The sequence below is a fragment of the Westerdykella ornata genome (assembly GCF_010094085.1).
Source record: "Westerdykella ornata strain CBS 379.55 unplaced genomic scaffold EI97scaffold_3, whole genome shotgun sequence".
Classification (NCBI taxonomy): domain Eukaryota; kingdom Fungi; phylum Ascomycota; class Dothideomycetes; order Pleosporales; family Sporormiaceae; genus Westerdykella; species Westerdykella ornata.
Genome location: NW_022986853.1, coordinates 704,587 through 728,577, shown reverse-complemented (window position 1 = coordinate 728,577; position 23,991 = coordinate 704,587). Strand labels below are relative to the sequence as shown.

General features: G+C 52.4%; 8 protein-coding genes across 8 annotated transcripts; 3 read left to right on the top strand and 5 right to left on the bottom strand.

Moving 5' to 3' along the window:
- Window positions 1-10: 10 nt before the first annotated feature.
- On the bottom strand, window positions 11-1,210 carry EI97DRAFT_464688 (uncharacterized protein). Its single transcript, XM_033801432.1, has one exon. It carries the CDS (start codon window positions 780-782, stop codon window positions 198-200), a length of 585 nt encoding a protein of 194 aa, XP_033656955.1. The 5' UTR covers window positions 783-1,210; the 3' UTR covers window positions 11-197.
- Window positions 972-2,710, bottom strand: EI97DRAFT_363095 (beta-glucan synthesis-associated; the record flags this gene model as incomplete). Its single annotated transcript, XM_033794980.1, has 2 exons — window positions 972-1,025; window positions 1,079-2,710. Coding segments are annotated over 2 exons (1,686 nt in total), but the record flags the coding sequence as incomplete, so codon positions are not given.
- Window positions 2,711-4,287: 1,577 nt separating this feature from the next.
- On the bottom strand, window positions 4,288-5,497 carry EI97DRAFT_175478 (thiamine pyrophosphokinase-like protein 1). Its single transcript, XM_033793461.1, has 2 exons — window positions 5,009-5,497; window positions 4,288-4,955 (listed from the first exon to the last, which is right to left on the bottom strand). Exons 1-2 carry the CDS (start codon window positions 5,237-5,239, stop codon window positions 4,374-4,376), a joined length of 813 nt encoding a protein of 270 aa, XP_033656953.1. The 5' UTR covers window positions 5,240-5,497; the 3' UTR covers window positions 4,288-4,373.
- A 2,864-nt stretch (window positions 5,498-8,361) lies between these two features.
- Window positions 8,362-9,141, top strand: EI97DRAFT_455660 (uncharacterized protein; the record flags this gene model as incomplete). Its single annotated transcript, XM_033800665.1, has 2 exons — window positions 8,362-9,073; window positions 9,125-9,141. 2 exons carry the CDS (start codon window positions 8,362-8,364, stop codon window positions 9,139-9,141), a joined length of 729 nt encoding a protein of 242 aa, XP_033656952.1.
- A 1,099-nt stretch (window positions 9,142-10,240) lies between these two features.
- On the bottom strand, window positions 10,241-11,022 carry EI97DRAFT_175619 (uncharacterized protein). The gene has a single exon (XM_033793462.1). It carries the CDS (start codon window positions 10,850-10,852, stop codon window positions 10,397-10,399), a length of 456 nt encoding a protein of 151 aa, XP_033656951.1. The 5' UTR covers window positions 10,853-11,022; the 3' UTR covers window positions 10,241-10,396.
- Window positions 11,023-13,115: 2,093 nt separating this feature from the next.
- EI97DRAFT_175433 (uncharacterized protein) lies at window positions 13,116-14,045 on the top strand. Its single transcript, XM_033793460.1, has 2 exons — window positions 13,116-13,376; window positions 13,430-14,045. Exons 1-2 carry the CDS (start codon window positions 13,369-13,371, stop codon window positions 14,010-14,012), a joined length of 591 nt encoding a protein of 196 aa, XP_033656950.1. The 5' UTR covers window positions 13,116-13,368; the 3' UTR covers window positions 14,013-14,045.
- Window positions 14,046-17,788: 3,743 nt separating this feature from the next.
- Window positions 17,789-20,614, bottom strand: EI97DRAFT_430490 (uncharacterized protein). The gene is made up of 3 exons (XM_033797708.1): window positions 19,864-20,614; window positions 19,186-19,812; window positions 17,789-19,137 (listed from the first exon to the last, which is right to left on the bottom strand). The coding sequence occupies exons 1-3, from the start codon at window positions 20,490-20,492 to the stop codon at window positions 17,871-17,873; spliced, it is 2,523 nt and encodes an 840-aa protein (XP_033656949.1). The 5' UTR covers window positions 20,493-20,614; the 3' UTR covers window positions 17,789-17,870.
- Window positions 20,615-20,774: 160 nt separating this feature from the next.
- Window positions 20,775-22,445, top strand: EI97DRAFT_392279 (saccharopine dehydrogenase). Its single transcript, XM_033796256.1, has 2 exons — window positions 20,775-21,367; window positions 21,420-22,445. Exons 1-2 carry the CDS (start codon window positions 20,909-20,911, stop codon window positions 22,119-22,121), a joined length of 1,161 nt encoding a protein of 386 aa, XP_033656948.1. The 5' UTR covers window positions 20,775-20,908; the 3' UTR covers window positions 22,122-22,445.
- Window positions 22,446-23,991: the final 1,546 nt, after the last annotated feature.

Sequence of the window (23,991 nt, the reverse complement as noted above, 5' to 3'; positions counted from 1 at the left end):
CTAAGGTGATGATTTTGATTTGATTTGATTAAATGTGGGCGAGATGACTGCGTTGTTTTCCCATGCTACGACTATTACTAATTGTGCTAAAACGGAGCATATATACATATACGGTATGATAGGTTGGTGTTGATAAGTACATTGCGAGGACTGGATGTGCTGCACATACGCATTATATAGACATTACGCTGTTATGTTCATTCCTGTGCGACATTGCCGCCCTTATACTTTCTCCCCCCTCCCCCCACCAATCCCTTCTCCGCAATAAACCAAGTTCGAAACGAAACGATCATAAAGTACCCAGAAACAATAGATAACGCCACGCGCCGCCGTTCTGCACAGATAGTACCGTAAATGTTGTTGTGCGCGGATGAGATAGAAAGGGGGCTTGGAAGGGAGATGAAGGGTGGATACGGCGTGATTAGAGATGTGTGGATTATATGATATAAGTGGATATAAAAAGGAAATGTGGTTGAATGTGTCGAATGCATGGAGGAGTAGCGCTGAACGCCGGGTCGAATGTATGTATGCATGCGATAAGGGTTGTGTGTGGTATGTACAGCGGAGAGATGTTGGCCGTCTGTCTGGGCTGGGCTATCCAAGAGGGAGAGGTAGGTGAGGAGTGGGATGGATAGGAGGTAGTCGGGTGTGTAGCGCTCCCGGACGTGAGTAGTGCGCGGGAAGCGGTCGCGTGTTTTAAGGGTTCTTCTTGACGTGCGGCGAGCGATGAGAGCTGCGGCGAGATGTACGTATCGCGCCTGGGCACTGAGGGCATCCATCATGATGGCGTTTACATTTCTGGTGGGCGGTTGCCCAGGTCGAAGGTAACTTGTCGAAATGGTACGGTACCTGGGCGGCGTCAGGGATGCACCGTCGAAGAAGCTTGTCGCTCGGAACTGGAATTTCGGCCCTTATGCAGCTATGGTGTCCGTGATGTCTATGTGCCAGTGGGGGAAGATTCAAGGCTTTCCACAATCGCTGTTCAACTTGTGCTTCGGCCACGGGAACCCCGTCTGATCCCACTTCTACTGCACGTTAGCCACCTCCCCTCATTCCCACAAGATAAGCTTCCACATACCGTCAGATTCGGATTCGTATACGCCACCTTATGCTCCTCGATATACTTAGTCGTCTCAAACCCCGGCGGATCGCACGTCACCATCTCCTCACCCTTCTTCTGATACCACCGGACATAATCGACCCTCATGACGGTCGGGAACCTCAACAACTCGTACCGAATCTCGGTCCAACTCTTGCTATACCCCAAATTCAGTATCATCGACATGGGCTCCAGACTGACCTGCCTCGCCTGGATATTCCCATTCGGCCCAATCGCCCGCCCGTCCATCAGAAACGTCGTCTGCCCGCCGACCTTCCAGACAATGTACGCCCCCTCGCCCTCGCCGGGGACATACTCGAAACTGTACCGTTGGTACTGCTTCCCGTCATACCAGTTGCGATTCAGATTCGTCGTCGCGGAAATGGCTTGCTGGAAGGGCCCTCCCGTGTACCCATTCGGGGCGCTGATGCTCAGGTCCGGGAAGGCGGTGAATTCGTAGTCCGGGTGCCACCAGATGTCGAAGGGGGCGACTTGGTAGCTCTGCGTCGCGATGGGCAGTCCGCCGTAGCTTGCGCCCGCTTCTACGATGTCGATTTCGGGCGCGCCGCGGCCGGTTCCCGGGGTCGGGTGGTCTTCGCCGGGGCAGGTGCATGAGGGGAGTTTTTGACCTGGGAGGTACGAGAGGCCGTCGGATTGGGATTGGTTGGGTGTGATGCCTACGTCGCACGCTTGGTATGTGTATGGCCATAACCCCTCGGTGGTGCTGAGATAGCCCGGGCGTCCTAGGTTGCCCATTGTCCATGCACCGGGCCAGAGACCCATGACTGCTGCGGGGCCGGGCAGGGACATGCTGACCTCGAAGATGCCTCCCTTGAAGCAGACTTGGTTCCAGGAATTCAGCATGCCGGAGCGGTATTGCACACCGTGGTTGGCGAATTCGTCGAGGCGGAGTTCCAGCGTGCCCTCCCATGTCGTTGCCGCGTCCGGGTCGTACCATTCCAGGTCTTGCGTGGCGCCGTACCAGATATCCGGGGCTGTCCAGTAGGGGTCATCGCCTTCGTAAAAGGTGCGGTTCGGCTTGTTGAATTCGTCGCTGAAGACGAGGACGTATTCGTCGCCGAATTCGCCCTTCATGGTTTTGGCGCTTTTGGGGGTGTCTGGGTCGATCAAGGTGCTGCGGAGGTTGGAGAGGAGGGGATATCGTCTGTTATTCACCGTTGCCCACTCCTCGGGCTCCGGGTACATTTTGGGCATCTGGTCGAGCGGAGTACCGTAGGCGGAGTTGTAGTCTATGATTCCGAGGGCGCTCAGAACGGGGAGACCCACGAAGACGAAGAGCAAGCCTAGGATCATGAAGATCAGGCCAATCGTGGACATGGTGTTGCCGCGCGTGAAGTGGTCTCTCCAGCGGGGCTTGAATCGGATGTCATCGTCTGGCATGGGCATATGCATGTCATCGTCGTCTTCGGGTTCATCGGATATGAGTGGCCAACCCGTGAATCCCTTCTCGTCATATGGCGCTGAGAGGCGGTCGTCCACGACCAGAAAGCCCTTTTCTGCTTCCGAGTCTGCGTATTGTTTGTCCACTCTGGTGGTAGACGCGTTTGGTGTGAGGAAGGGATTCGCAGGCGCCGCTCCTATTCTGGGGCTTTGGGTTCGCGACGGACTGCGGTACCGCGGGGGCGGAGTTTTAGGGGTGCTACCAGAGAAATCAAAGTATCGCGTGTAGTCAAATCCCAAGTCTGGTATCGATAGAACGCTGCTACTGCGTCGCGAGTCCAATTCCCTTCCCAACTCTGGCCTGCTCATGTGCGCTAAGGAACGCCTCTGCAACCGGGGCGACGGTCCCATCCGAGGGGAGAGCATCGCTCCAGCGGTTTGCGGCCGCTTAGGGGACGCATTTGTGCTGTTTGGTACATCATTTGCAGTTCCCTTGCTCTTGGAACCAGACCCATTCTCAACGGAGTCTGCAGACCGTCTCTGAAGCAGTGGGGACGAAGTCGACGGTAACGGCCAGTTAGGTGTAGGGCTTCGGCTATCTTGTGTAGCAACTGGCCCTATTGAGGTAGATGCAGGTGCTTCTTGTGCATCTGCTGTCACCTCCGTCGTTCTGTTTCCGGAACTGCGTATGGACGCCACAGACCGCTCCGCGCTAAGACTTGAAGACGAGCGTCCACTTTGTCGGGCATATTCTGGGTCTTCGAAAGGCGATGTTTCCGCCGCCGGTATCGACACGGCTTTGGCTGGTGGCTCCATGCGCGCGCCGCTGCCGTTCCTCTTGCGATTTATTCGATGTGATCACCCAATCTCACAAATAACGATATCGCTTGAATAGGACGTTTGTTTCCGGAGCGCGCCACTCGTTTTTGACTATCGCATTCTGTCTGCTAAGCTCTTCTGAAACGGTGCGTTATCGTGGTGACGAAGGCGAGCACTGGGGAACTGGGGAGCCGGCCGCGCAACCTAGAGTGTCGCAATCGGGTTGTGGAACCTTTGAATGCGAACGTGGGGGTACAACTTTCGTGAGCGAATGCGGGATTAACGAGCGATGAAGTGTGATTCAGCGAGAGAACAGACTCGAGCGAGTCCAGGGAAAGTGCTACAGAGGAACGAAGAGTCAAAACAAGATCGCGATGACGGTGACGGGCGAAGATGGGACGGAAAGCGACAGATACAGATAGACGTTGCCCAGTTTCGGCTCGCAAAGCCGCCAGCAACCCTGGTGTGGTTCGATAATGCTGAGTGACCAATTGGGTACCACTAGCATCATCCGCTTTGGGCCACTTCATTATGAACCGGTGCGATTCCACCGCCGTAGGACATGTGCGACGTGCTCGCTCATGGCTATAATGATGGGCCCCGAACTCTCGAAGTCGTGCAAAGCTGTGGGCGGATATTCTTCCTCGTCGCTCTGCTGGGCTCTCAACACCAAGTTTTCTATCGCGATTCGCAAGCCCACCAAGGCCATGACATCAATCCGGACAAGGGGAAAAGCTAGCGGGAGGATCGCCAAACTTGTCGCGGGCACGGGCCTAGTTCCCGTTTCGTTTGGTTTCAACCGTCTTCGGACAAGTGGCGTTTGCGACAGCACCTCGGGAAAACTGCGGAAAGCTTTCAACCAGGTGAATGCCCAAAAAGTCATCCCTTCGAACCTTCCCGGAGACCGGTCGTAGAGCAGTGGAGTATGCCTAGCAGACTGACAGGGAGGTGGAATAACAGGCGCGCCTTAGATATTTCTCGGTTCTCAGAGAAGACTGATCACCCCTTTCTTTCCAGCTTTCGCCCTGGTTCCCATCATGACCGGACATTGAACCTACGTCCCCTTCCTGCGGTTCCCTGGCCCGGAGCTACTTGTTATCGAATTCCTCTCGATGGTGAATAAGATGGGTGCAGTTGTATTCACCTGCACCTCGTCGGAGATCACGTGATTGCTCGAGCTCACCCTCGTCCCCATCTGGGTATCCCAATCCTTGACGTCCCATTCCAGTCCAGAGGTGGTAATGACGGCAGGACCATATATAGGTACAAGGCCCATGTTCTTGGTGAAGAGCCCGCTTGATTTTAAGCCCTCGACGATATTCAGGCCCTGCTCCAGAATGAAGGACACACTGGCTTCGGATATCAGCCACAGGCGGAGAAGCGGATCCTTTAGCTCTTCTCTGAAGATCTCGTGCAAGAGTCCGAGGCCTTGGTCGACTCTTCCTCCTAGCGTGCCTAGGACAACGACCTCTCGTTCTGACGTTGACGATCTCCTGGAAGCTATCTTCTGCATCGTCTTGCCGAAATCGGTGCTCTCTTGATCATGGTCCTGAGATACATCAACCCCATGCGACTCATAATACGCTCTCACGTCGTCCCGCAGAGAGTCTAGATCACCATGGATAGAATGTGGTAACTGCAGGCGATCAATCAGCAATGGCCCCGTCTATTGCGACTCCGAGGTCTCACATAATCTTGCCTCCGGTCTTCGAGAGGACCTTCGAACATGTCGTACAACCTGTTGGCGCCTCCGTCGGCGCAGATGCGATATTCGGCGTGTTTCCATACTCGAGCAAAGACATGAAAATTGTGGATAGGTTGATTCAAGATGACCAGATCAAGCGGTACGTCTGCCTCGGGGTGGGCATGCTCGGCAAGGAAATGAGCCGGCCGGAATCTGCTTGGTTCGTTGGCATGCATAGTAACCTGAGGAAGTCTCCGGTGGGTCAAAGGTCAAAGGTCAAAGGTCAAAGAAGACGGTGATATTCAGTGTTGGTTGTTTCTGGTGGTTTGACTGGATGACTGCAGGTGGTTCGAAGAATAACGGTTGCGCTAGGCTCGTTTGGGACTTGGCTCGAGCTAAACCCAACGACATCACCCTCTCTCTACCACTCAACTCAATCCATCCTTCAAGCCGTCTATCAGCAGCTGGATCGGCGATTCTTCTACCTATACTGACTTCCCATACAAATGCAACGCAATCTATCCCCTGGCACGCATTTCTCCATATCCACCGAGGGTTGTTTGGCTGTGCTACTTAAGCTTGTACTACGATAGCTCACCGTATCTTAGAAGAGACGGTCATCACCGTATTGCCCGACACGAATGACGAAGCCCCCTGCATTATCTCTTTGAGGCGCTGCCTTCCGTCAAGATATTCCTCGCCCCATCCTCCTCATCTCGCGAGCACCGGTGCGGCCACTCATCATGCGGAATCATGCCGCTGAGGCATTTGCGAACGCTGGCAAGTATCAGGAAGTTGAGCTTGTCCAATGGCTCTAGGAGAAACAGCATCCTTCCCAGTTCAGAGTTCTACCAACAAATCCATGCGCGACCATATCAAACATGTTGCATTCAACTCTACCTTCAAGCGGTCTGCTTCCACAACATTCTGGCCCCATGCTGGCAAGGCTTAGCTTTCGCCCTTGACAACTTTAGACTTGTCAGACGTTGAAGCTTAAGTGGCTGTGATCATCAACCTACGACCCAGTTTCAGGCCAGAATCCTACTAGGATACCTGTGAACCGCTTCCCACGTGGATGTCTGATCGTTTTCTCTTCTCTGGGATTGTGTATGCGGTTCCCTGGTGCCATCGCTTGCTGCGCATACTTTTCTGCTACAGTGGACACCCTGAATGCAACAGCTTCAAGTTCCGGAAGCGACCGTTGAAGGACTAATCTACTTTGACACCTATATGTCCCCTATCAGGCTTTCTTGCCAAAGAATTACACTGCATTTCCGTGGGGATAGCTTGTCGCCAACGAAACCATCGCCTCAAGAGACTGGTCAAGAAGACGTGTCGAAGATTTGCTGACTTCCACCTTGGGATGTGAGAAAGAGAACGTGGGGAAAGGAGGTCGGTTCATTGGTTTGGACAGCCATACCAATTACTGAACACTCGCAATGGTCTACGAATACCCCTTAAGCTATCTCAGTCACAAGCGAACGTTGAAGACGTCGCGAGGACCAACATGCGAACCTAGTAACAAGCAACTTGGATTTATCGCGTCATCTGGGGGAGTTCGGCACTGGAACATCATGGCCCACCGCAGACGACAAGCGATCGCCTCTTTTCCCGATCGGATGCTAATTTTCGACTTAAATGTACCTTATACAAATGCAGCGATTTTGCTCGGGTAATATTGACGAACCAGGAAGTACACAGTCTATGGGGCTAATTTGCGCCCTATAAGAACGCCCAACAAAAGCGCAGTCGCCCAAAGGGAGTGGATTTGCCTCTTACCAGCAGGAACCGGGCAGAGCTGCGGTCTCCTCAGGCTGAGCCGACGACAAATGTCTCTCGCGGCGAGGCTGCACCAGAACGCCTGGCCTGTTTGAGCATGCCGTTTCGCCGCGCCGAACCCGACGTTCCAAGACCACTCAGACAGGACCAATTCGTCCTTCACGCTCCATGCTCCCTATATTGGCCCGCCGTCACTTGTACCCCTTCCGCCCTCTGCAGCCCCCGTTCCCTGCCCCACGTTCACCCCGGCCAAAACCTAGGTCCCAATCTTCGACGTCTACTCGCTGGCGGTTACCCCATTTTCTGGTTGCGCAGAGCAGAGAACGGGCACAGCTCATTGCCACTCTCGTTAGACGCCCTTTGTCGATTGTGGCTGTTCACAGACCTTTGAGCGTTCCGTCCGCTCGACGCATCACCTCTATCTATCCGCTACAATAGGGTGCGCAATGGGATCGAGTCTCTCGCACGTACTGCAGTTGGGACAATGCTGTCCGATAGTCCCCAAGCTCAAGCCACACCTTGTGAAGTGTCCCACTGCTGCCATCGCCATCCGGGTAGGCCCCTCAGATCATTCACCCTCGACAACCGTGCTACCCTGGCCTGGTCAGCCATGCAGGACAACCCTTGCCTCCATTGCTCAGCTGAAACAGGAAATGCATCTATTGCTGCTCAAGTTTACCCACGATGGCGGGAACCCCTTGTATCTGCAGACTGCGGGCGCATGGCAAGAGTAGGCGCTTGAGCCCATGTTTGAAGACCCTGAGAATGGGTGTTGCTACCTCCCACGCAGGCCGAACCATCTCGGAAGGAGCTCAGCCAAGTATGGGAAGAGTAACATTCAAAACTGATTCGATTGGCGGGAAGGGGCTGATTCGAATCCTGCATGGGGCAACCGTTGAAGAGCCCTAGGGTGAGGCCAAGTCCCCGACATCTGAGCATCTCTACTGGGGCAACATATAGTATATCCCACGTAAGTTTCCTTCCTTGGAGGCCTCACTTGTTTAGAGCCTCTATAGTCCTTCGATTCTCCAACTTCAGAGTACACCTCTCACACAGCCTTATCTATTACCTGGGTTCGTCTTTCTATTGCCCTCTGCCAGCAGTGCCTCTTCTATGGGAACTCTCTCTGCCTCCCCCGCCGTCGGCTCGTTGTGCCTACCAATGAACCACCTTCCCAAGGCAGAGACCGTAACTCAGCTACCTCAAGGGAACACGTACACAAAGCCGAATCCTTACGCCAAAATGTCCCACAGAAGACCAATTGCTTGCACAATCTGTGCCAGAGCGAAGACCAAGTGCGACAAAGCTGTAGGTTGACCCTGTTTCCCGTATCTAGGTCAACATGCTCATCGCGATCAAGGTTCCATCATGCTCCCGTTGCACAGCAAAAGGCCTTGTGTGTGAGCCCCGCTCCACGCGCCGTACTTCGGACAGCAGCTACAGAAGTGCAAAGAAGCATGCTGTCTCCCCGAAGAGGCTCCCTTCTTCCAACAGCATGCCAATGCTCGGCCGGCATACTTTGCCACGTAGTAACCCGTCAAGCAGGCACAGGCACCAACTTGTGCGTGCCGTCTCACAGATGGATTTCCATGCTGCGGTCAAGGTGGGCCAGCATACGCCAGACTTTACCACACTACAAATGCTTAGCCCGCTCCAAACCTACTCTCCGCAGATTATTGATGGTCCTTATCCCTTTTCCGCCGGTTCAGAATCAAATAGTGCCCACTTTACAGCACACCCCATGGAGAAGCAATACGCACAACCAAGCCGGCTGACGCCACGCACACCAGAGACGTTCGCCTATGTCGGTCCTCTACCTGTATCGGATAGTTTCGAACAGTATGCAAGCAACCAATGCTGGCCTCAACCAGAACAGATACCTATTGGGCTCGGATTTGAAGGTGATGGCTCAGGGCTTTTGCCACTGGATACCAGCATGCGCGTGTGGAGGCCGCACTACACAGCACAACCCGCGCCAGTACCGCCAACGCCCCAGTATCTCTCCGCAGTGTCCGACTCGCCCGAAACTGCTACCATCTGGCCAACGCCAATCACATCCGTCTCTCCCTCACAGCCGCCTCACTCGCGAGCTGTGCCGTCTTTATCCTTGAGTGAGTGCTCTGTACAAGAATCAGAGTCTCCGCATGAAACGCAAGACGAATGGCCTTGTTTTCAGGAACCACAGCATGATGGGTTCAATTCGACACCGGTAACCTCAACTCCGTACCTTGACAGCATCAAGAACTTACCAATGGTCCCAACGGAGTGGGATGGTGCTATGACGTCCGCACGTATGTACTTTCCCACCAGTGTGTTTACTTCTGCTGACCGTCCTCTGAAAGGCTCGTCATCGTTTTAAACATTCTCGATCATCTCGTTTTCTCGGAGCTGTCCGATGCATGAAGGAATATTGATGACTTCTGTTGATGCCCAAATGAAGCGCATTTTCTTTCATCATACGCACGTCTTTTCGCGTCAGTGTAATTTCTAAGTTTCTGTGTTATTCGTATCATGAGAAATGTCTACCGGTTCTGTCCTCTGCACCCATGCTTTCAGTCTCACTCCTCAAGCGTCCAACAGTCCATAAGCCGACAGAAGAAATCGCCGACTCTAACCAAGTCGAGTTGCCAAGCCTGAATCCAACAACACTGATGGTCAGTGTGCTTCACTTTACTCCTTTGGAGATAGTGTACTGGATAAACCAACATTCCCAAACAATATCACCGAGATCATGACGTTACATAGCTGTTGGTTTTGGATTTGGCAGGTCGCTTCAGTGTGTACGTATTGCCCACGATTCTTCCCACGCCTGCATTCCAAGATCATTGACTGGTGCATGATAGACGCCTCATGGGCTAAACTACACGATCATGAACCCTGATCTGAGGACGCTTTCGATCGTCGGGCTGTGGCCACGTTCCGCTGCCATGTCTTGACGACCGGCCCGAACCTCTTGAGGGAGGCTATGGAGTACCAGAGATCAAATCCAGGCTCATGGTCCACCCCAGCTTGACTGTAACGCCACCTGCCAATTGATTACCGACAGAATGCGACGCACTTCCTGCAGACTTCCGCACCCGCCCGACGTAGACCCTACTTTGTATTCTGCTCGCATTTGTTTCGCCTACAATGTCTGCGATGGACAATAAGCATTCCAAATACACGGTCCGGAGTCGACTATGGCGCGTACCACCTTCGTTGGTCCACATACCACATCACTCAGTACCTTCACAACCTCGACCATGTTGAACTCAGCTCACTGCGGCAAACGTATGGTCTCAACAGCTTATCCGGAAATTCCTTTGCCATCAATGCTTGCCTGAATTTGACGCATGGCGTTTATCCTCACCCGTATTCGCTCTGTATACTACGTTAGCGCTAGCTGCGACATGAGACAGATTCAACCTCTGCAATGAACATATACCAGCCGATGTTCGCTCATCACCCAACGAAGCTGCCGGTCCAAACCTGTTTACTGGCATGCGGAAAGAAGACAGGCCAGCGCTTTGGTTGCTTTGACCGACTTGCGTCGGCTGGGACTTCTAGTTGGGAGGGTAAAGGTCATTAGCCTACTCTTTACTCTTGCCTGCGATCTTCATGTCATCCTTCTTTATCTAGTTTCGTATCCTCGAAGTGCGATAACGGCAGTTTCCATACCCTCCAATACCTGCTATGTTTGCTAGATGGCTCTCCGCAGTGTTGCGTATGGCCTGCGGATGTTGTAATATTAGCACACTGGAAATGTCTACGCATATTCTAGAATATGTCTCTTGTAGTCTACGACTTTCCTTTACTGCATTACTAGCTCCTCCTTCTTCCCGTATTTGCAATATCAAGGTTCCCATTACGCCGGTATCGGATACGATAACCTTCAGATGGCGAAAGATGCAAAAACAGCATCGAAGACAATAATCCCAACATTCCCAGTCTATGCATCTACAAAGCCCTACGTGCTCGTCCTCCGATCGTGCTAAATATGATCCTTTCGCATCCTCGCCTTTCCCGGTTTCTCTCGCCATGTGCGCTGGCGAGCGAGCTGCGTGTTTGCTCACCGCTGCCTGGTTCCGCATTGCATGGCTGGCAGGCGGGCAAGCATGAGGGGACACGAGCGATCATCCATCCAGTCGTGCTCGCGCCCAGTCTCTAGTCCATCGATCTAATTTTTCTGTATGCAACGCGAGCTCTGAGGGTGGCAATCCCCAGCTCAGGGACCAGCACTGGGGCATACGATGGTTCGATACAAGGTCCAGCTTCGCATGATTCACGAGGCGTGCGTTCGGGCTGGCTCTATTGTTGGAATATATACGTACGACCACGTGCAGATATGCAGTAGAAGAAAGAAGCTAGCTAGGTTGGAGATGCCATCCGCGACCCGCGACCCGCGATTTTTGTGGGTGTGGGGCAAGCAGCCTAGGTAGGTGGAGTCGTGAAAACCCTTGGGAATCGTAACTGGACCCCAGTGTGGATTGCGTAAGTGAGGAGGGGCAGTTCTGCAAGCCTTGCCTTTCGGGTACGACTTTCGGCGATGCGGGTCGGCGCCTTTTTGTTGCTCGCGAGATGTAGTGTGTCTATGTTGGGCGTCGCGCAGTTGTGGTGGTGGTGGGCGGGTGCAAGCCGAGTTTCTATACGGCTTCGACGCAAGCCACTTTTCTGGCTGTTTAGCCACCAGTTCTGTAGGGCAAGGAGGGGAGGGGGGATCGCTTTGAACGCGATCATGGGGTATGTGGAATTCAGATATGTGGCCTTTTGCGGGTTCTGATGATGGAGCTGCTGGGATGCGGAAAAGTGGGTTTGAATCGTGTTGCTTTCTCGGCTCGGTCCTGCGTATACGGTGGTGAAGTAAGTTTAATGTACCTGAGCAGGGTGAAGGGAGATTGAAGCCTTGTGCTTAGTTGTTAGTTATCAAGGAAGCGGTTGGTGTTCTGAGCAGTCACTGTCGCAGTGCTGCTGTTGTTACTGTTAAGGCAAAAGTGACTAAGACGAAGGTTGCCGTCTTTCGCGAGAGGTCGATTATATCTCACTCAACAGTTACAGCGCGTAGAACAGAGGGTTCCTCGGATTGGCAGCGTAGGGCCGAGAGCCTTGCCTGCTACCCTAGGGTAGGCGCTGAAGCTTCTCCACTGGCACACATGCAGTTTGCAGAGTAAAGCCCTCTCTTCCCGTACCTGCGGCTACGAGCATCACAGAGACAGGTATGTTCCCACAAATCGCCCTACTCTGACAAACTCAAACACCGCCCCCATATTCCCCATCCTCCCCCAACCCTCGCAATCCCCATCTCGTCCCCCGCCCACACCTAGAACAACAACCACACGCAGAACTCACATTCACTCACCATCACCAACACAGATTCCGGGACCTGGTGCCCCGAATCAGCATTGCTAAATACAGCCCGTCGAATCCCGGTATTGTGTCGATGCCTCCCCGAGGGTTCATCCCGTTGACCCCTGCCTTGCCACGCTCTCTCTGATTAAGCTCCGGATTGGTATTGGTTAGTGGGTGGTTAGGTTACGGTGGCTCGGTCCGTGCGGCACGAGGGGATGCATGTGGGTGCTGCCGGCCGGGGTCCCGGCGCTTGGGGCGAGGGGAGGGGCGTGTGGCACGGGAGGGAGGGAGGGAGGGGGAACAGGGTGTGGTTTGTGGATCATGAGGTGGGATAGGGCAGGGAGGGCGAGGGAGGAGAGGATGGGGGTGGGGCGTCGGACTTGGACCTTGGGGATCGAGGTAGGATGTGGACTTCGACAACGAGGGCTGTCGTTTTGCATATGCTCTGTCTCAAGGCATACCGAGCACATTCGAGGAAGACAATACACAAGATACTGTTCCCTTGCAAGGGGAGGCAGCAAGGACAACAATCAAACATATGTTGCCAGACAATAACCTGGGACCTGCGTTTCTCCCAAGCCCAAGCCCCGTACAGAAACCGATCGTCACCGAGTCTGTCCCACATCCGCAGCCTCGTCCTCAAAAGTTGCATCACATAGATGCGCCCCAGCCTCTGAACCGCAGATGTCAGACTCGCCCCAGCGCGCAGCACGCGGCTGCGCATACCCGAGTACATCTTGTGAAACAGTTCCATGCGGTTCCATGCGGTAACTATGAAGAAAATATCTGTTGCGTACCCTTCCCGCTTTGGCCTCACTGTCCTTCCTCAAGAGCTGTACAGAACATATGTGGAATCTTCGCCCAATGACCTTCGCCGGTTTCAAACATACGTATACAGCCTTACCGACCGGGCCAATATTCGTTCAGTCCCCCTCGTCCTGTCTCGCCAACTGTCGCTGCTCAGGCGTCTTGAAGAATGGGGCGGAGGCGTGCGGCGCGGTTCAACAAGTCAAGGCAGAGATGCGGCACTGAAGCAGACACAGCGCTTGCAATAGCATTTGCGCTTCGGGCCGGCCCCCTTAAGCTTAAGAGGGCGGCAGTTGTGTTCTTGGAGCGGATTCGTCTTGCGGAAGAGCTGGGTCGTGTTGAAGTCCATCGACTTGATACTGGAGGCTGGAGGAACCGATTTTTGCACTCCGTTCGATAGGTGACATGTGAATGGGTTCCGTGCGGCAGACGTAAGCGCCAATGACGGGAGTTAATGGAAAGGTTGCTAAATGTTCCTGTTTGGGGTTGTTATTAAGCTGATATTCGGGCGTTAGGCCATATGTTTCTGATCCTTCCTCAGAATCGAGTCTGCGAAATCTGACCATCAAGCACGCACTCTCGTGCGCCTCTAGATCGCAGATCCGTCGGCTTTTAGAAGATTCCTTGCTTTATCCACGTTTCGCTTGCGGATCTTTCCTCTTGAGTTCTGGCGGATTCTCTTCGCAGTGTTGGAGAGGGGCTCGGGGACGTCACTGTAACGTGAAAGACGTCCGTGCCTCTCAGGTACACCAAAGGATGCAAGAAGCAAGCTTCCATCCAGATCAAGATGTAGCTCTAGCTTTCGGGCACAAAGAGCCGCCGACTATCACAATCCTCCACTGGTTGCGCGTTCCGCACCGCCTGACAACAAATTACAAAACATTGTTCCTCGGGCGTCGAAACACTGAGACAGTGCAGCCTTGGAGAAAGCCTTCAGACGGGCAAGGCGCCACCTCGAACAGATTCTTGGAACCGCTGCTTGAAACTTGTACTGCGGTAACATCTGGCGGCAGGTATCGGCAGGTACCCGTGCTGGTGTTGGGATCGGGGACGCCGGGGGGATGGGCCCACAAATGGCCTTGCGTTGGCCATGTTTGAAGATCGCCGCTGTATATGCACGGGGTAGTTGGATCGATTATCGACTGGACCGCAAGGCTTTGTTGCTAGTTGTCTTTGTACCTTGCAGCTTTGTGAGGGGAGGGCGAGACCGAATGGGTGGTAGTGTGGATGTCATGCGTGGCTGTGTTGCAACTGTTGGAACAAAGGGATGTCAGTGTCGGGAGGATGCATTTCAACCTTTCTTCATATAAACGTGGGGGAGACGTTACTCCTAAAGGATAGCTGCTCAATCTTAATACATGCTGTGTAGTAGCAGGATCGCTCGGGAGGATCGACCAGTCAGAGGCCACTTGTGACATACCAACCAACCCATGACCTTGTGGCAGATCGAGAAAATCAGAGGACATTTTAACATGTGATCAGAAGTATAATGATCCCTCCAGCATTTCCCAATTTCAGTGATCAATGTAGCAGCTTAAGTCCATGCATTTATTGCACACTGGACAGACCAGACTGACTTGTCCCGCTAAGTAGATGTGTTCCTTCAACGTTTATCCATCTAATGAACGCATTTCTTTGAGGGTTCAGGAAATTATAGAAAAGTTCCAATGCCCTCCGCCGCTTTACCAGAATGCACCTAGTATCCTACAAAGTACAAGGTAGCGCGTAAACCTCGTAGTCCAGCCTTAGCCGTATCAAACTACAACACAGTCAAAGAGCAAATACCATATTACATCTACATAGACCAGTTCCCAATGTGCAGAAATCTGGCCCCCAAGTAGCACACAAGCACACGTTACTCTCGCAGACACCGAAGCATCAAACCGGAGTATGCTGTTCCGAGAACGAGATGCTCGGGGACAGACTCTGGGCCATGGCAAATTTGCTTTCCACGTCGAAAGATAATTTGCTTTACATAGTAGAGATGCTGGGGTAAATTAATGAAGTTGGAAGCTCCAGAAGGAGCAAATTACATACCGCCAAGGAGTGAACAGCCCTACCTCGGCAACGCTTGTGAATTCAGACGTGCTAGAAGCAGGCATTCACAGAAAACCGTTTTGGGCTCAGTGATTTCCGAGAGTTGTTTTCGTGACATGAAGGTCTCAGACTCCTGGCTTCAAAAGTGCCCCATGCCCGTGCAGGTAGGATTCGGGAATGCCCAAAGTAGAAAGCCTATCGTTCAACCGTCGGCTCTATCGCCTATAAAGTTCTGATTCCCACAGATCGAGCAGGAGATCAGAAAGGCAAGAGCTAAAATCCTGTGGATCCTCAACGTCCAGCGAACGGGAGTACGCACCGAGATTAGCTATCGTCGGGCGAAGGATCAAAGGATTCGAACCACGATCCTACAAGTATGTTATGCGTCTGGAACGTGCGAACAAACGATGAATAGCTCCTTCAACGCAGGAATCTTCCAATTGACATACTCTATCGGATCACGTTTCGTAAGCAATTTCGCGCGCGTTTACGCCGAACTGGCTCTTCGTAATTCTCGGGCGCCGCGCAGAATCATCCATCTCCAGCAAACTCGTCCAGCATTATACCGGCATCAAGTCCCGTATACGCGGCTCTCGAACGTCACTACTAACAAATACAATCATCCCGCTACGTGTGTATTCAGCCCCTCGTAAACGCGAGCCAGGTTATGCTCACCTATGCGGGCTCTTGGTCCCCGAACGACCAAACAGCCAGTCTATTGCTCAGACTTGATCAGAAACTCGATCATTCAACCGCCACCCCCGACCGGCCCAGCAGCTCAACTTCTCGTATGCCATTCATATATCTGCGACCGTTTGCGAGACCAGATTCTGATCCACAGACTCGGGATTATAATCTTACTCGGCCATCCTGCAGAGCGATCTGTTGGATGCTTGGCCGGGATGTCACGCTCGGTCGCTCTGGTCTCACCTTGCCATGCTTCGGTCACCGTACCTGCATGATGCACGCAGTAGATGCCGTTTAAGGCAGGTACGAAGTAAATAAGAACACGACAATGTAACCAGCATCCTAGACGCTGCATGGAACATTTTCTAGAAGTTACCTGCGAGGAAGTTTCAGGAAGAGAGGCCGGTACCGTGCAGGAAAGGCTCAGTCAAGTTGGCTAGGGCATGGCTGCACAGCTATCTCCTTGAGACGCGCTGGGACAGAAAACGTGTTGGTGCGAGGTAGAAGCACATGGGCGGTGGTCGCCTTGAGTGACTCCTCCACAACAGAGGGACTGCTCTATAATTTACCCGTGGACGCATTCCGACACCAGGGGAGGATGGCTAAAACATTGCGGTCTATACGCTTAGTAACAAGTGTACGTGTGATCTTAGAGAGGTAGCCCAAAGGCGAGAGTTACTGCGGAAACTCGTCTCTCATCCTTCACCGCGCCCTAGGTCGGGTTTTATCAATTCAAACTACGAAACACCTATGGTGACTGCGCAGTTTAATGAAAGGATAGGGAGAATCGTAGTAATTGTGCGCTTATTCTTGTCCCGTAGCCCTCACTGACACTGGCCAACCCAAGTTCTGTTGTTAATACATCTCTCCATTTCAACTTATCACAAGCTTCCAAATGACTGTAGGGTTATTTGTCCAAGTTCATGCAACTTTTTATCTACCTCGTGCTGCAAGGCGCATCACTTACATGCGGAGCCTAAAGCTCGTGCAGTCACTCGCAGAAGACACCAGATTCACGAAAACGGTCAAATGTTACCGTCACAATGTCCTCAACTGCTCCTTCACCGTGTTTACCCTTCAGTAATCCAGCAGAGTCCCCATGGGTGAACCCCGACAACGTCCGACGCTCAGTCCTACCCACCCCCGCTTGAGGAACAATGAACACGATCCTCCTAGATCCTCCTACCAAGGCGCACTTTGATCTATACGAAAACCTCAAACAGCACAACTATCGTGCAAGTCTGTTTCCCCTGCATCCTGCATTATTCCAAGTCCCTCACACTCACTCCGTAGCATCAGTAACGGCGCGAAGATCGGAAGTAATGAAACTGTTTTAGGGACGGATACGGTGCTCATGCATTGCTTGCGGTTGCGTAGCGCGTCGGGTGATGAATTTTGTATCATGGAGGGTAGATAACGTGGGGGGTGTTTAGGCTAGGTAGTGGATGTAGAACAGTAAATGCACTCGACCTTCGAAGTTTTGACTGTAGCGAAGATGGGACGGATTCATATTCTTGCTTCGTAAGTTTGTTAGTGCTTGCTGTATTGGGAAATGAAGAGAGAGCTTATTTATGCTGTGCAGGGAAAGCCTACATGCGTTGCTGTCCACTGTCGCCGAAGAGGGTATGGTAAACACCATTCCCTCTGCGCACAGAATCCACGGTATCCGAAAAAAGCTACTACTAAGGTTCGCACCTAAGTGCAAGATACAAAGTCGACGTTCCGAAGCCTAGATGCATCTAATCAGCGCCCCTTTTCCAGGACCATGAGGTTCACGATGCAGAAACAGATGAATCCAATCCCCAACAAAACATATCGAAATTTCCGCAATCAATATCCGCTTCGACCACTTCCCTTCCTCAATATGTACAATCTCCTCTGCCTTCCTTCCGCGGCGGCGGGAGTATGAGGCAAAAAGATATCCAAAAACATACAACACCACGCTATTCGCACCTAGTCACCTACGATACTACTCAACGGGCGCTAAGAGGCTTGTGTATGGCCGATCGGACGAGAGACCCAACTTCACTCTTGCTATGGTTGTATGTGAAGGTTTGAGTATGGAATGAGTCTAATGTGGTGACAAAGTTGGGATGGTGATGGCATGGTTATTCAAGGTGACAGCGTGATGTAGTCAACACATAGCTTTAGACAAGAGCATATAACCATATTCCATAATCAATAATGGTGATTCAGAGTCGACTATAGAATCCCTCGCATTCCCGCTCGCATTCAGATAGCATGCGGCGACTCGACCACCTCACGCCGCGCGCCTCCCAACTCCTCTGTCAACCTCTCCAACTCCGTCATCCTCAAAGCCTCCTCCACGGAACTCACAAAATGTCTCCTGCCACCACAAGCCTCCACGATCCCGCTCGCCTCAAAGAGTTTCCAGACAGGTGATCTGTCGCTCGGGATACGACAAAAGAAGACATTAACACCCCGGCGTCTGTAGTTCTCCACGATCTCGCTGAGGACTTGGGTTCCCGCGCCGTCGAGACTCGTCACGCCGTGAACGTCGAAGATAATGTTCTTGTTGTGCTCTTCGCGTCGAACACGCGGTAGAGCGGGGTGTGCTACGCTGGTGCCGTGGTCCTCCAGCCGCTTGAGCCTGGTTTTTAATTCCCCAGTGTTGGCGAAAGTCAGAGGTTCTGGGATCTTGACGATGAGGCAACCCTCGATGAACTCGACGCTTGCAGGATCCAGCTCGGCGTTTGTGAATCTATCTGTAGTCCCGGGGACACGTCCTAGGATCTGGATGCGAGGCCTGGTAGAATGGCGAATCAGGCGTAGTATACTGAGTCCTATGCCTACGGCAATCCCTCGCTTCAGGTCCCAGAAAATGGTCACGAAAAAGATGAGGAACATCAAGGATAACTCGGACCATCCCTTAATTTTCCAGAAGAACTTGATGTCGTGCGGTGCCTCTTCGACCAGAGAGTATGCTACTACCGACACCATGGCGCAGAGCACGCCCTTCGGAAGATGGTAGAAGTATGGAAGGAGGAAGAAGATGCACAGGATCGTGATCAAGGATAGGAAGACAGAGCTCATAGGCGTCATGCCGCCCGTTGACTTGTTGACTTTTGAGCGCCCGTAGCCGCCGAAAGCGGGAAGGGCCATAAAAAGACCACCAGTAATATTAGCGGTGCCGAGTGCAATGAGCTCCCTATTTGGACTGATTTGTTGCTGTATTCCGTCCTTGGAGCGATCCCCGGTACCTAACGATTTGGCAGCAACAGATGATTCAAAAAAGCCGAGTAGAGCTATGATCAAAGCGGTATTGACGGCGTCGCCTGCGTACTTGAGGTGAGGGGGATCGAATGGAAAATGAATGGCGAAGACGTTGCCAGTAGATTTGACATCGCCTAGAACCGAGAGACCTCGCTCTTCCCAACCGAAGTGCCATGCCAAATATCCAGCAAGAACGACGACGACAAATCGATCCGGTATATATGCGACGCTAGGATAACGGGATTGCAATCGCTTCTTCACTTCACTGTAAAGAGTTAGCACTGGCTCAAAGGAAGGGTGCGGCTTCACATACCGGAAAAACATAATAATGGCAAATGCTCCAAAAGATACAGCAGTTGTAAGCTTATGAGCGTTGCCAACATTGCGAACGAGAAAGACGATCTTATCCAGGCAACTTCCATGCGATACCTGATCGCGAGCAAGTTTTGCAAGACCCATCTCGGGTATCAGCTGATCCACGAAGATAACCACGCCAATGGCACTAATAAAACCACGTAGAAATGGCCTACTCAGCACATTATCGAGGAAGCCTAGGCGGAAAAGGCCCGCAATGAATATGAAAGTGCCCGCCATGCAGGTAACAATACCAGCAATCTCCGCCTGGAGGATGCCATCGTCATCGCCGCTAGTTCCCTTTTTGATAGCCTCTCGGACCACTTCGCCTACTAGGAGAGATCCAGGGGCCTCTGGTCCCACAACCATCTGAGGGCAGGAACCAAGTATAGCGTATATCAGAGGGTTGATCGCGAACGAGTACAGTCCGTGGATGGGAGGTAGATGCGCAAGATTCGAGGCGTACGAAAGGCACATAGGAATATAGAACGAGGCCATGCTGATCGCAGCGACCAAGTCGCCGGTAATGTATCGCCATTTGTATTGCTGAACCCAGTTGAGCACTGGCACATAATAGGCCAGATACCTGAAGGGAGTTAGCTTTCTGCATGGGTGCTAAAGTTGCTTTGTCTCTTACATCATGTTTTGATTCTTGATACCGTGCCGCTCCGCGAGATATCTCGTTGTCTTCCTCTTGTTGGCTTTTCCACCTCTCAAGAGACCGTCCACACCGGTATATCCCAGCAGCCCTTGACCTGGATCGCTGCCTGCACCAGATCCACCGGGATATGGACTTTCAAAGACATTACGCGACATATTGGAGTTGATAGTGCCATAACTCCTCACGGACCAAGGGCGGGGCGACATGGCTCCATGGTTGCACTGTTCACTTCCACAGCAGGAACCGGCATCCCAGTTCTGTTGGTTAAGCAGCCTTGTGCGGGCTGTGGGCTCCAGATCGGACTCGAATATACCCCGAGGCTGGCCAGTAGGCACCTCTTCATCTCCAGCATGCACTGAGGCATGGTCATCTGCAGGGTGGATACCATCATTGCAGAATTCCAAGCCCGTTGACGGGCCTGGATTGGACTGCACTTGCTGCGTCGTTGACGGGTGCGTGTTGTTTTCAGACCCTTCAAAAGGAACATAGACTTCCCTTAGCTGGCTTGGATTCACGGGAACATGTTGATTGTGTTGTCTCGAGGACCGGCGATTATGAGAGGGTCGTTCAGCCGAGGTCGACGGCGTATCTCTCGGTGTGTCCATCTTTGGTGGCATAGGTTCTGAAAATACGGCACAAATTCAGTAGGGGAGGGCGACGAAGCATCATGAACGCCTAAAACTCGTCCGGATAGGCGGCGGAGGAGGATATGGCGTAGTGAAAAATCACAATCTGCTGGCCAAGGGAAAATGCTTGCTTATGAGGTCAGATGGCGTTCCCACTCCACGGAGAAACTCGGCGCCCGGCTTGGCAAAGTGACAAGGGACCGGCAAGAGTTCGTCAGGTACCGCGGGGTTTCACCGCCCGGCAGAAAAAGCAGTTATACTATATGACTCTTTGCCGTCAGGATAGAATACTAACGCCAAACGCCGCCATTAACACCTTTCTTCCCTCTGACTTTTTTGTTTCTCTGACTCCTTCACTACGTCAATCATTTGAATCTCAGTTCTGAACTCAGATTATGGCGTACCCGACCCTCCATGCCCGCGCAGAAGCAAAGCTTTACGAGCACCGCTCATGCCTCACTCCCACCACCGCTAAGAAGTTGCTGGATGCTGGGTACCCGGTCGTTGTAGAGCGCAGCTCAACGGATCCCAATTTCTCTCGTATCTTTAAGGATGAGGAATTCGAGCAGGTCGGCGCAAAGCTCGTGGACGAGGGCTCCTGGGACACTGCACCTACCGATCACATTATTATCGGATTGAAGGAGCTGCCGGAGGCTGATACTCCTCTCAAACACACGTTCGTTCACTTCGCACACTGTTATAAGCAACAAGGCGGGTGGGAGCAGGTTTTGGCACGGTTTCCGAGGGGTGGGGGCGTTCTGTACGATCTTGAGTTCCTCCAGGATTCTACGGGACGGAGAGTAGCTGCTTTTGGCTACCATGCTGGTTTCGTTGGAGCTGCTCTAGCCATCAAGGTGAGCCATGAAGAGAATCATGACTGGGAATCTAAGCCTAATTCATTCGTAGACCTGGGCATGGCAATTAACACACGCCGACGAGCCCCTCCCTGGCATCGAGAATTTCACCGAAGGACGCGGCTACTACAACAACGAAGCCGAACTGATCGAACAACTCAAGCAAGACGTCGCAGAGGGCGAGAAGGTGGCCGGCCGCCGCCCGAGCAGTCTCGTCCTCGGCGCTCTGGGACGCTGCGGCTCCGGCGCCGTTGACCTCCTCGAGAAGATCGGCTGCTCAGATATTAAGAAGTGGGATCTTGCCGAGACTTCGGAGCGTCCCGGCCCGTACCCTGAGATTGTCGAGTCGGACATCTTCGTAAATTGTATCTACCTCTCGAAGCCCATCCCTCCTTTCGTCAACGCGGAGAGCCTCAAGGCGCCGAACCGCAGGTTGAGCGTTATCTGCGACGTTAGCTGCGATACGACGAATCCTCACAACCCCATCCCTGTGTACAACATCAACACCACTTTCGACAAACCCACGGTTGATGTACCAGTTGAGGGCAATGGCCCCAAGCTCTCTGTCATTTCCATCGATCACCTCCCGTCTGCTCTGCCGCGTGAAGCGTCAGAGAACTTCTCCGATAACCTCTTGCCCAGCTTGCTGGCGCTGAAGGATCGGGCCACCACTCCCGTGTGGCAGGGCGCTGAGAAGCTCTTCAACGAGAAGGTGGCTACGTTACCCGGCGGGGTGCCGAAGAAAGAGGTTTAGATGGACGAGCGTTTAATTCAAGAACATGTTGGTAAAGACGTCACCTCAGGATAGAGAAAACGGAATTTCTTTATATCTGTATGTTATAACGTGGTTTATCAGCACTCGGATCATATCAGTACTCGGATCACTTTTCCCCACCACCACACCTCCCAACTTCAATTACTCAACCACAATGCCTCAATAAATTAACAGGGCTCATCTATAGACTTATCAGATATCTTTGCATCAGCCTGGCATGTTCGCACATTATGTCCGGCTTCTCCGCAGTTGCCACATCGTCGTGAAGTTGGCTGACCCGATCCTCCACCACCACCCCGAGAGTACCTATCTGCCTTTACCACAGCCTCCGCATCTTTCTGAGCTACTATATCCTGCCCATCATCTACACTGAGTGCTTCCCCTTGCCGGAGACGTGTCTTTTTTGCCATCCGACGCTTGCTTAGTGCCTCATTTGCCTTCCGAAGGGTCTTGTTCTCTGCAGTCAAGAGGGTGACCGTATGCGCTAATACCTCCATACCCTTGGCCATTTGACCAACTGCATTAAAAATCGGAGTCGGTGAGCTTCCTTGATGACTGGTGATCCTCAACTTCACATGGTCGGTCTATAAGAGAGCTTCTGTGGGGTTATGTGGTGTCTGGGAGACCCAAGGGTCGGCATCTGCCGAAGGCGTTCTGGGGGGTGTAGGTGTCCGTAACTTGACATCTAGCTTCGACAGGACCGCCTGAGGATTATGGGGGATTAAACCAGCCCCGCGGAACCCAGCCATGATGTTTTCTGCTGTCATAGTCTTGATATAGGTGTTGTAGAAGGCCAAGAAGAACTCGACCTTGGTGATATGGTTGATATGAGATTTGACAAACACATCAATCTCATGACCATAAAAGCGCTTCAAGACACTAAAACATCCAACGTCGAGTGGCTGGGTTAGATGAGATGAGTGCGGAGGGAGACTGATAGTTACAATGTTATGAGCTTTGCAATAAGCCTCAAACTCAGCCGACCTATGGCTCTCGTGTCCGTCTAGCACTAACAACCGGTATGCACCTTTTGTCGAACTTCTGGTATGTTTGTCGAAATGTTTAATCCATTCCAAGCTAGTCTCATTGTTCGTCCACCCATTTTCTGTGGGTTTGATTACCTAGGAGCCTGGTAGACCACCCTCGGTATACCAATTGGCGAGATGGTATGAGCCTTGAACAACCAGGAATAGAGGGATGTCACGACCCTCCCCATTGATGCAAGTAATTGCTGTAGCCCATTCCCGGTTACCTGGCTGTACTTTCTTGCCTTTGCCCTTCCGATCAGACCGAGTTACAACTATACAGCTGCAGATGATACCCATCATGAAGCCCGTTTCATCAAAGTTCCATGTATCGCCATCTTGTATGCCATACTTAGCTTTTATATTTGTCACAAGCCGGAACCAGTCTTCGATAAGCTTCGGATCTTCGCATAGGACCCTCTGAAAGTCGTAAGAACGTGAAAAGCCTGTCTTTAGCTCTGGGGTACGTTTCACGAAGCGATGCACCCAGAGCTTGCCGATGCATCGCATTCCACATGATGCGAGGATGTAGTTGGCCATATCTTCTACATCTTCGAGTCGGGGAGAGAATCCTCGATCATCTAGGTCTAGGATATGCTTAATAAGGACACTCTCTTCGAGTGCATCCAAATTATGTGATTTTGGTCGAAATTCTTTCGCTGGCATCGCACCCGCTATTCTATTGCGGAGGGAGGAAAATGGTACATTGTAGAGCTGGGCTGCATGTCGTATGCTTATTTTCTTGGAGGATCGGATTGCATCGATGGCCAGGATTATTCTGGCTTCTTTTGATTGCGCTGCCATTTGTTGTTGTAGAGAAATCG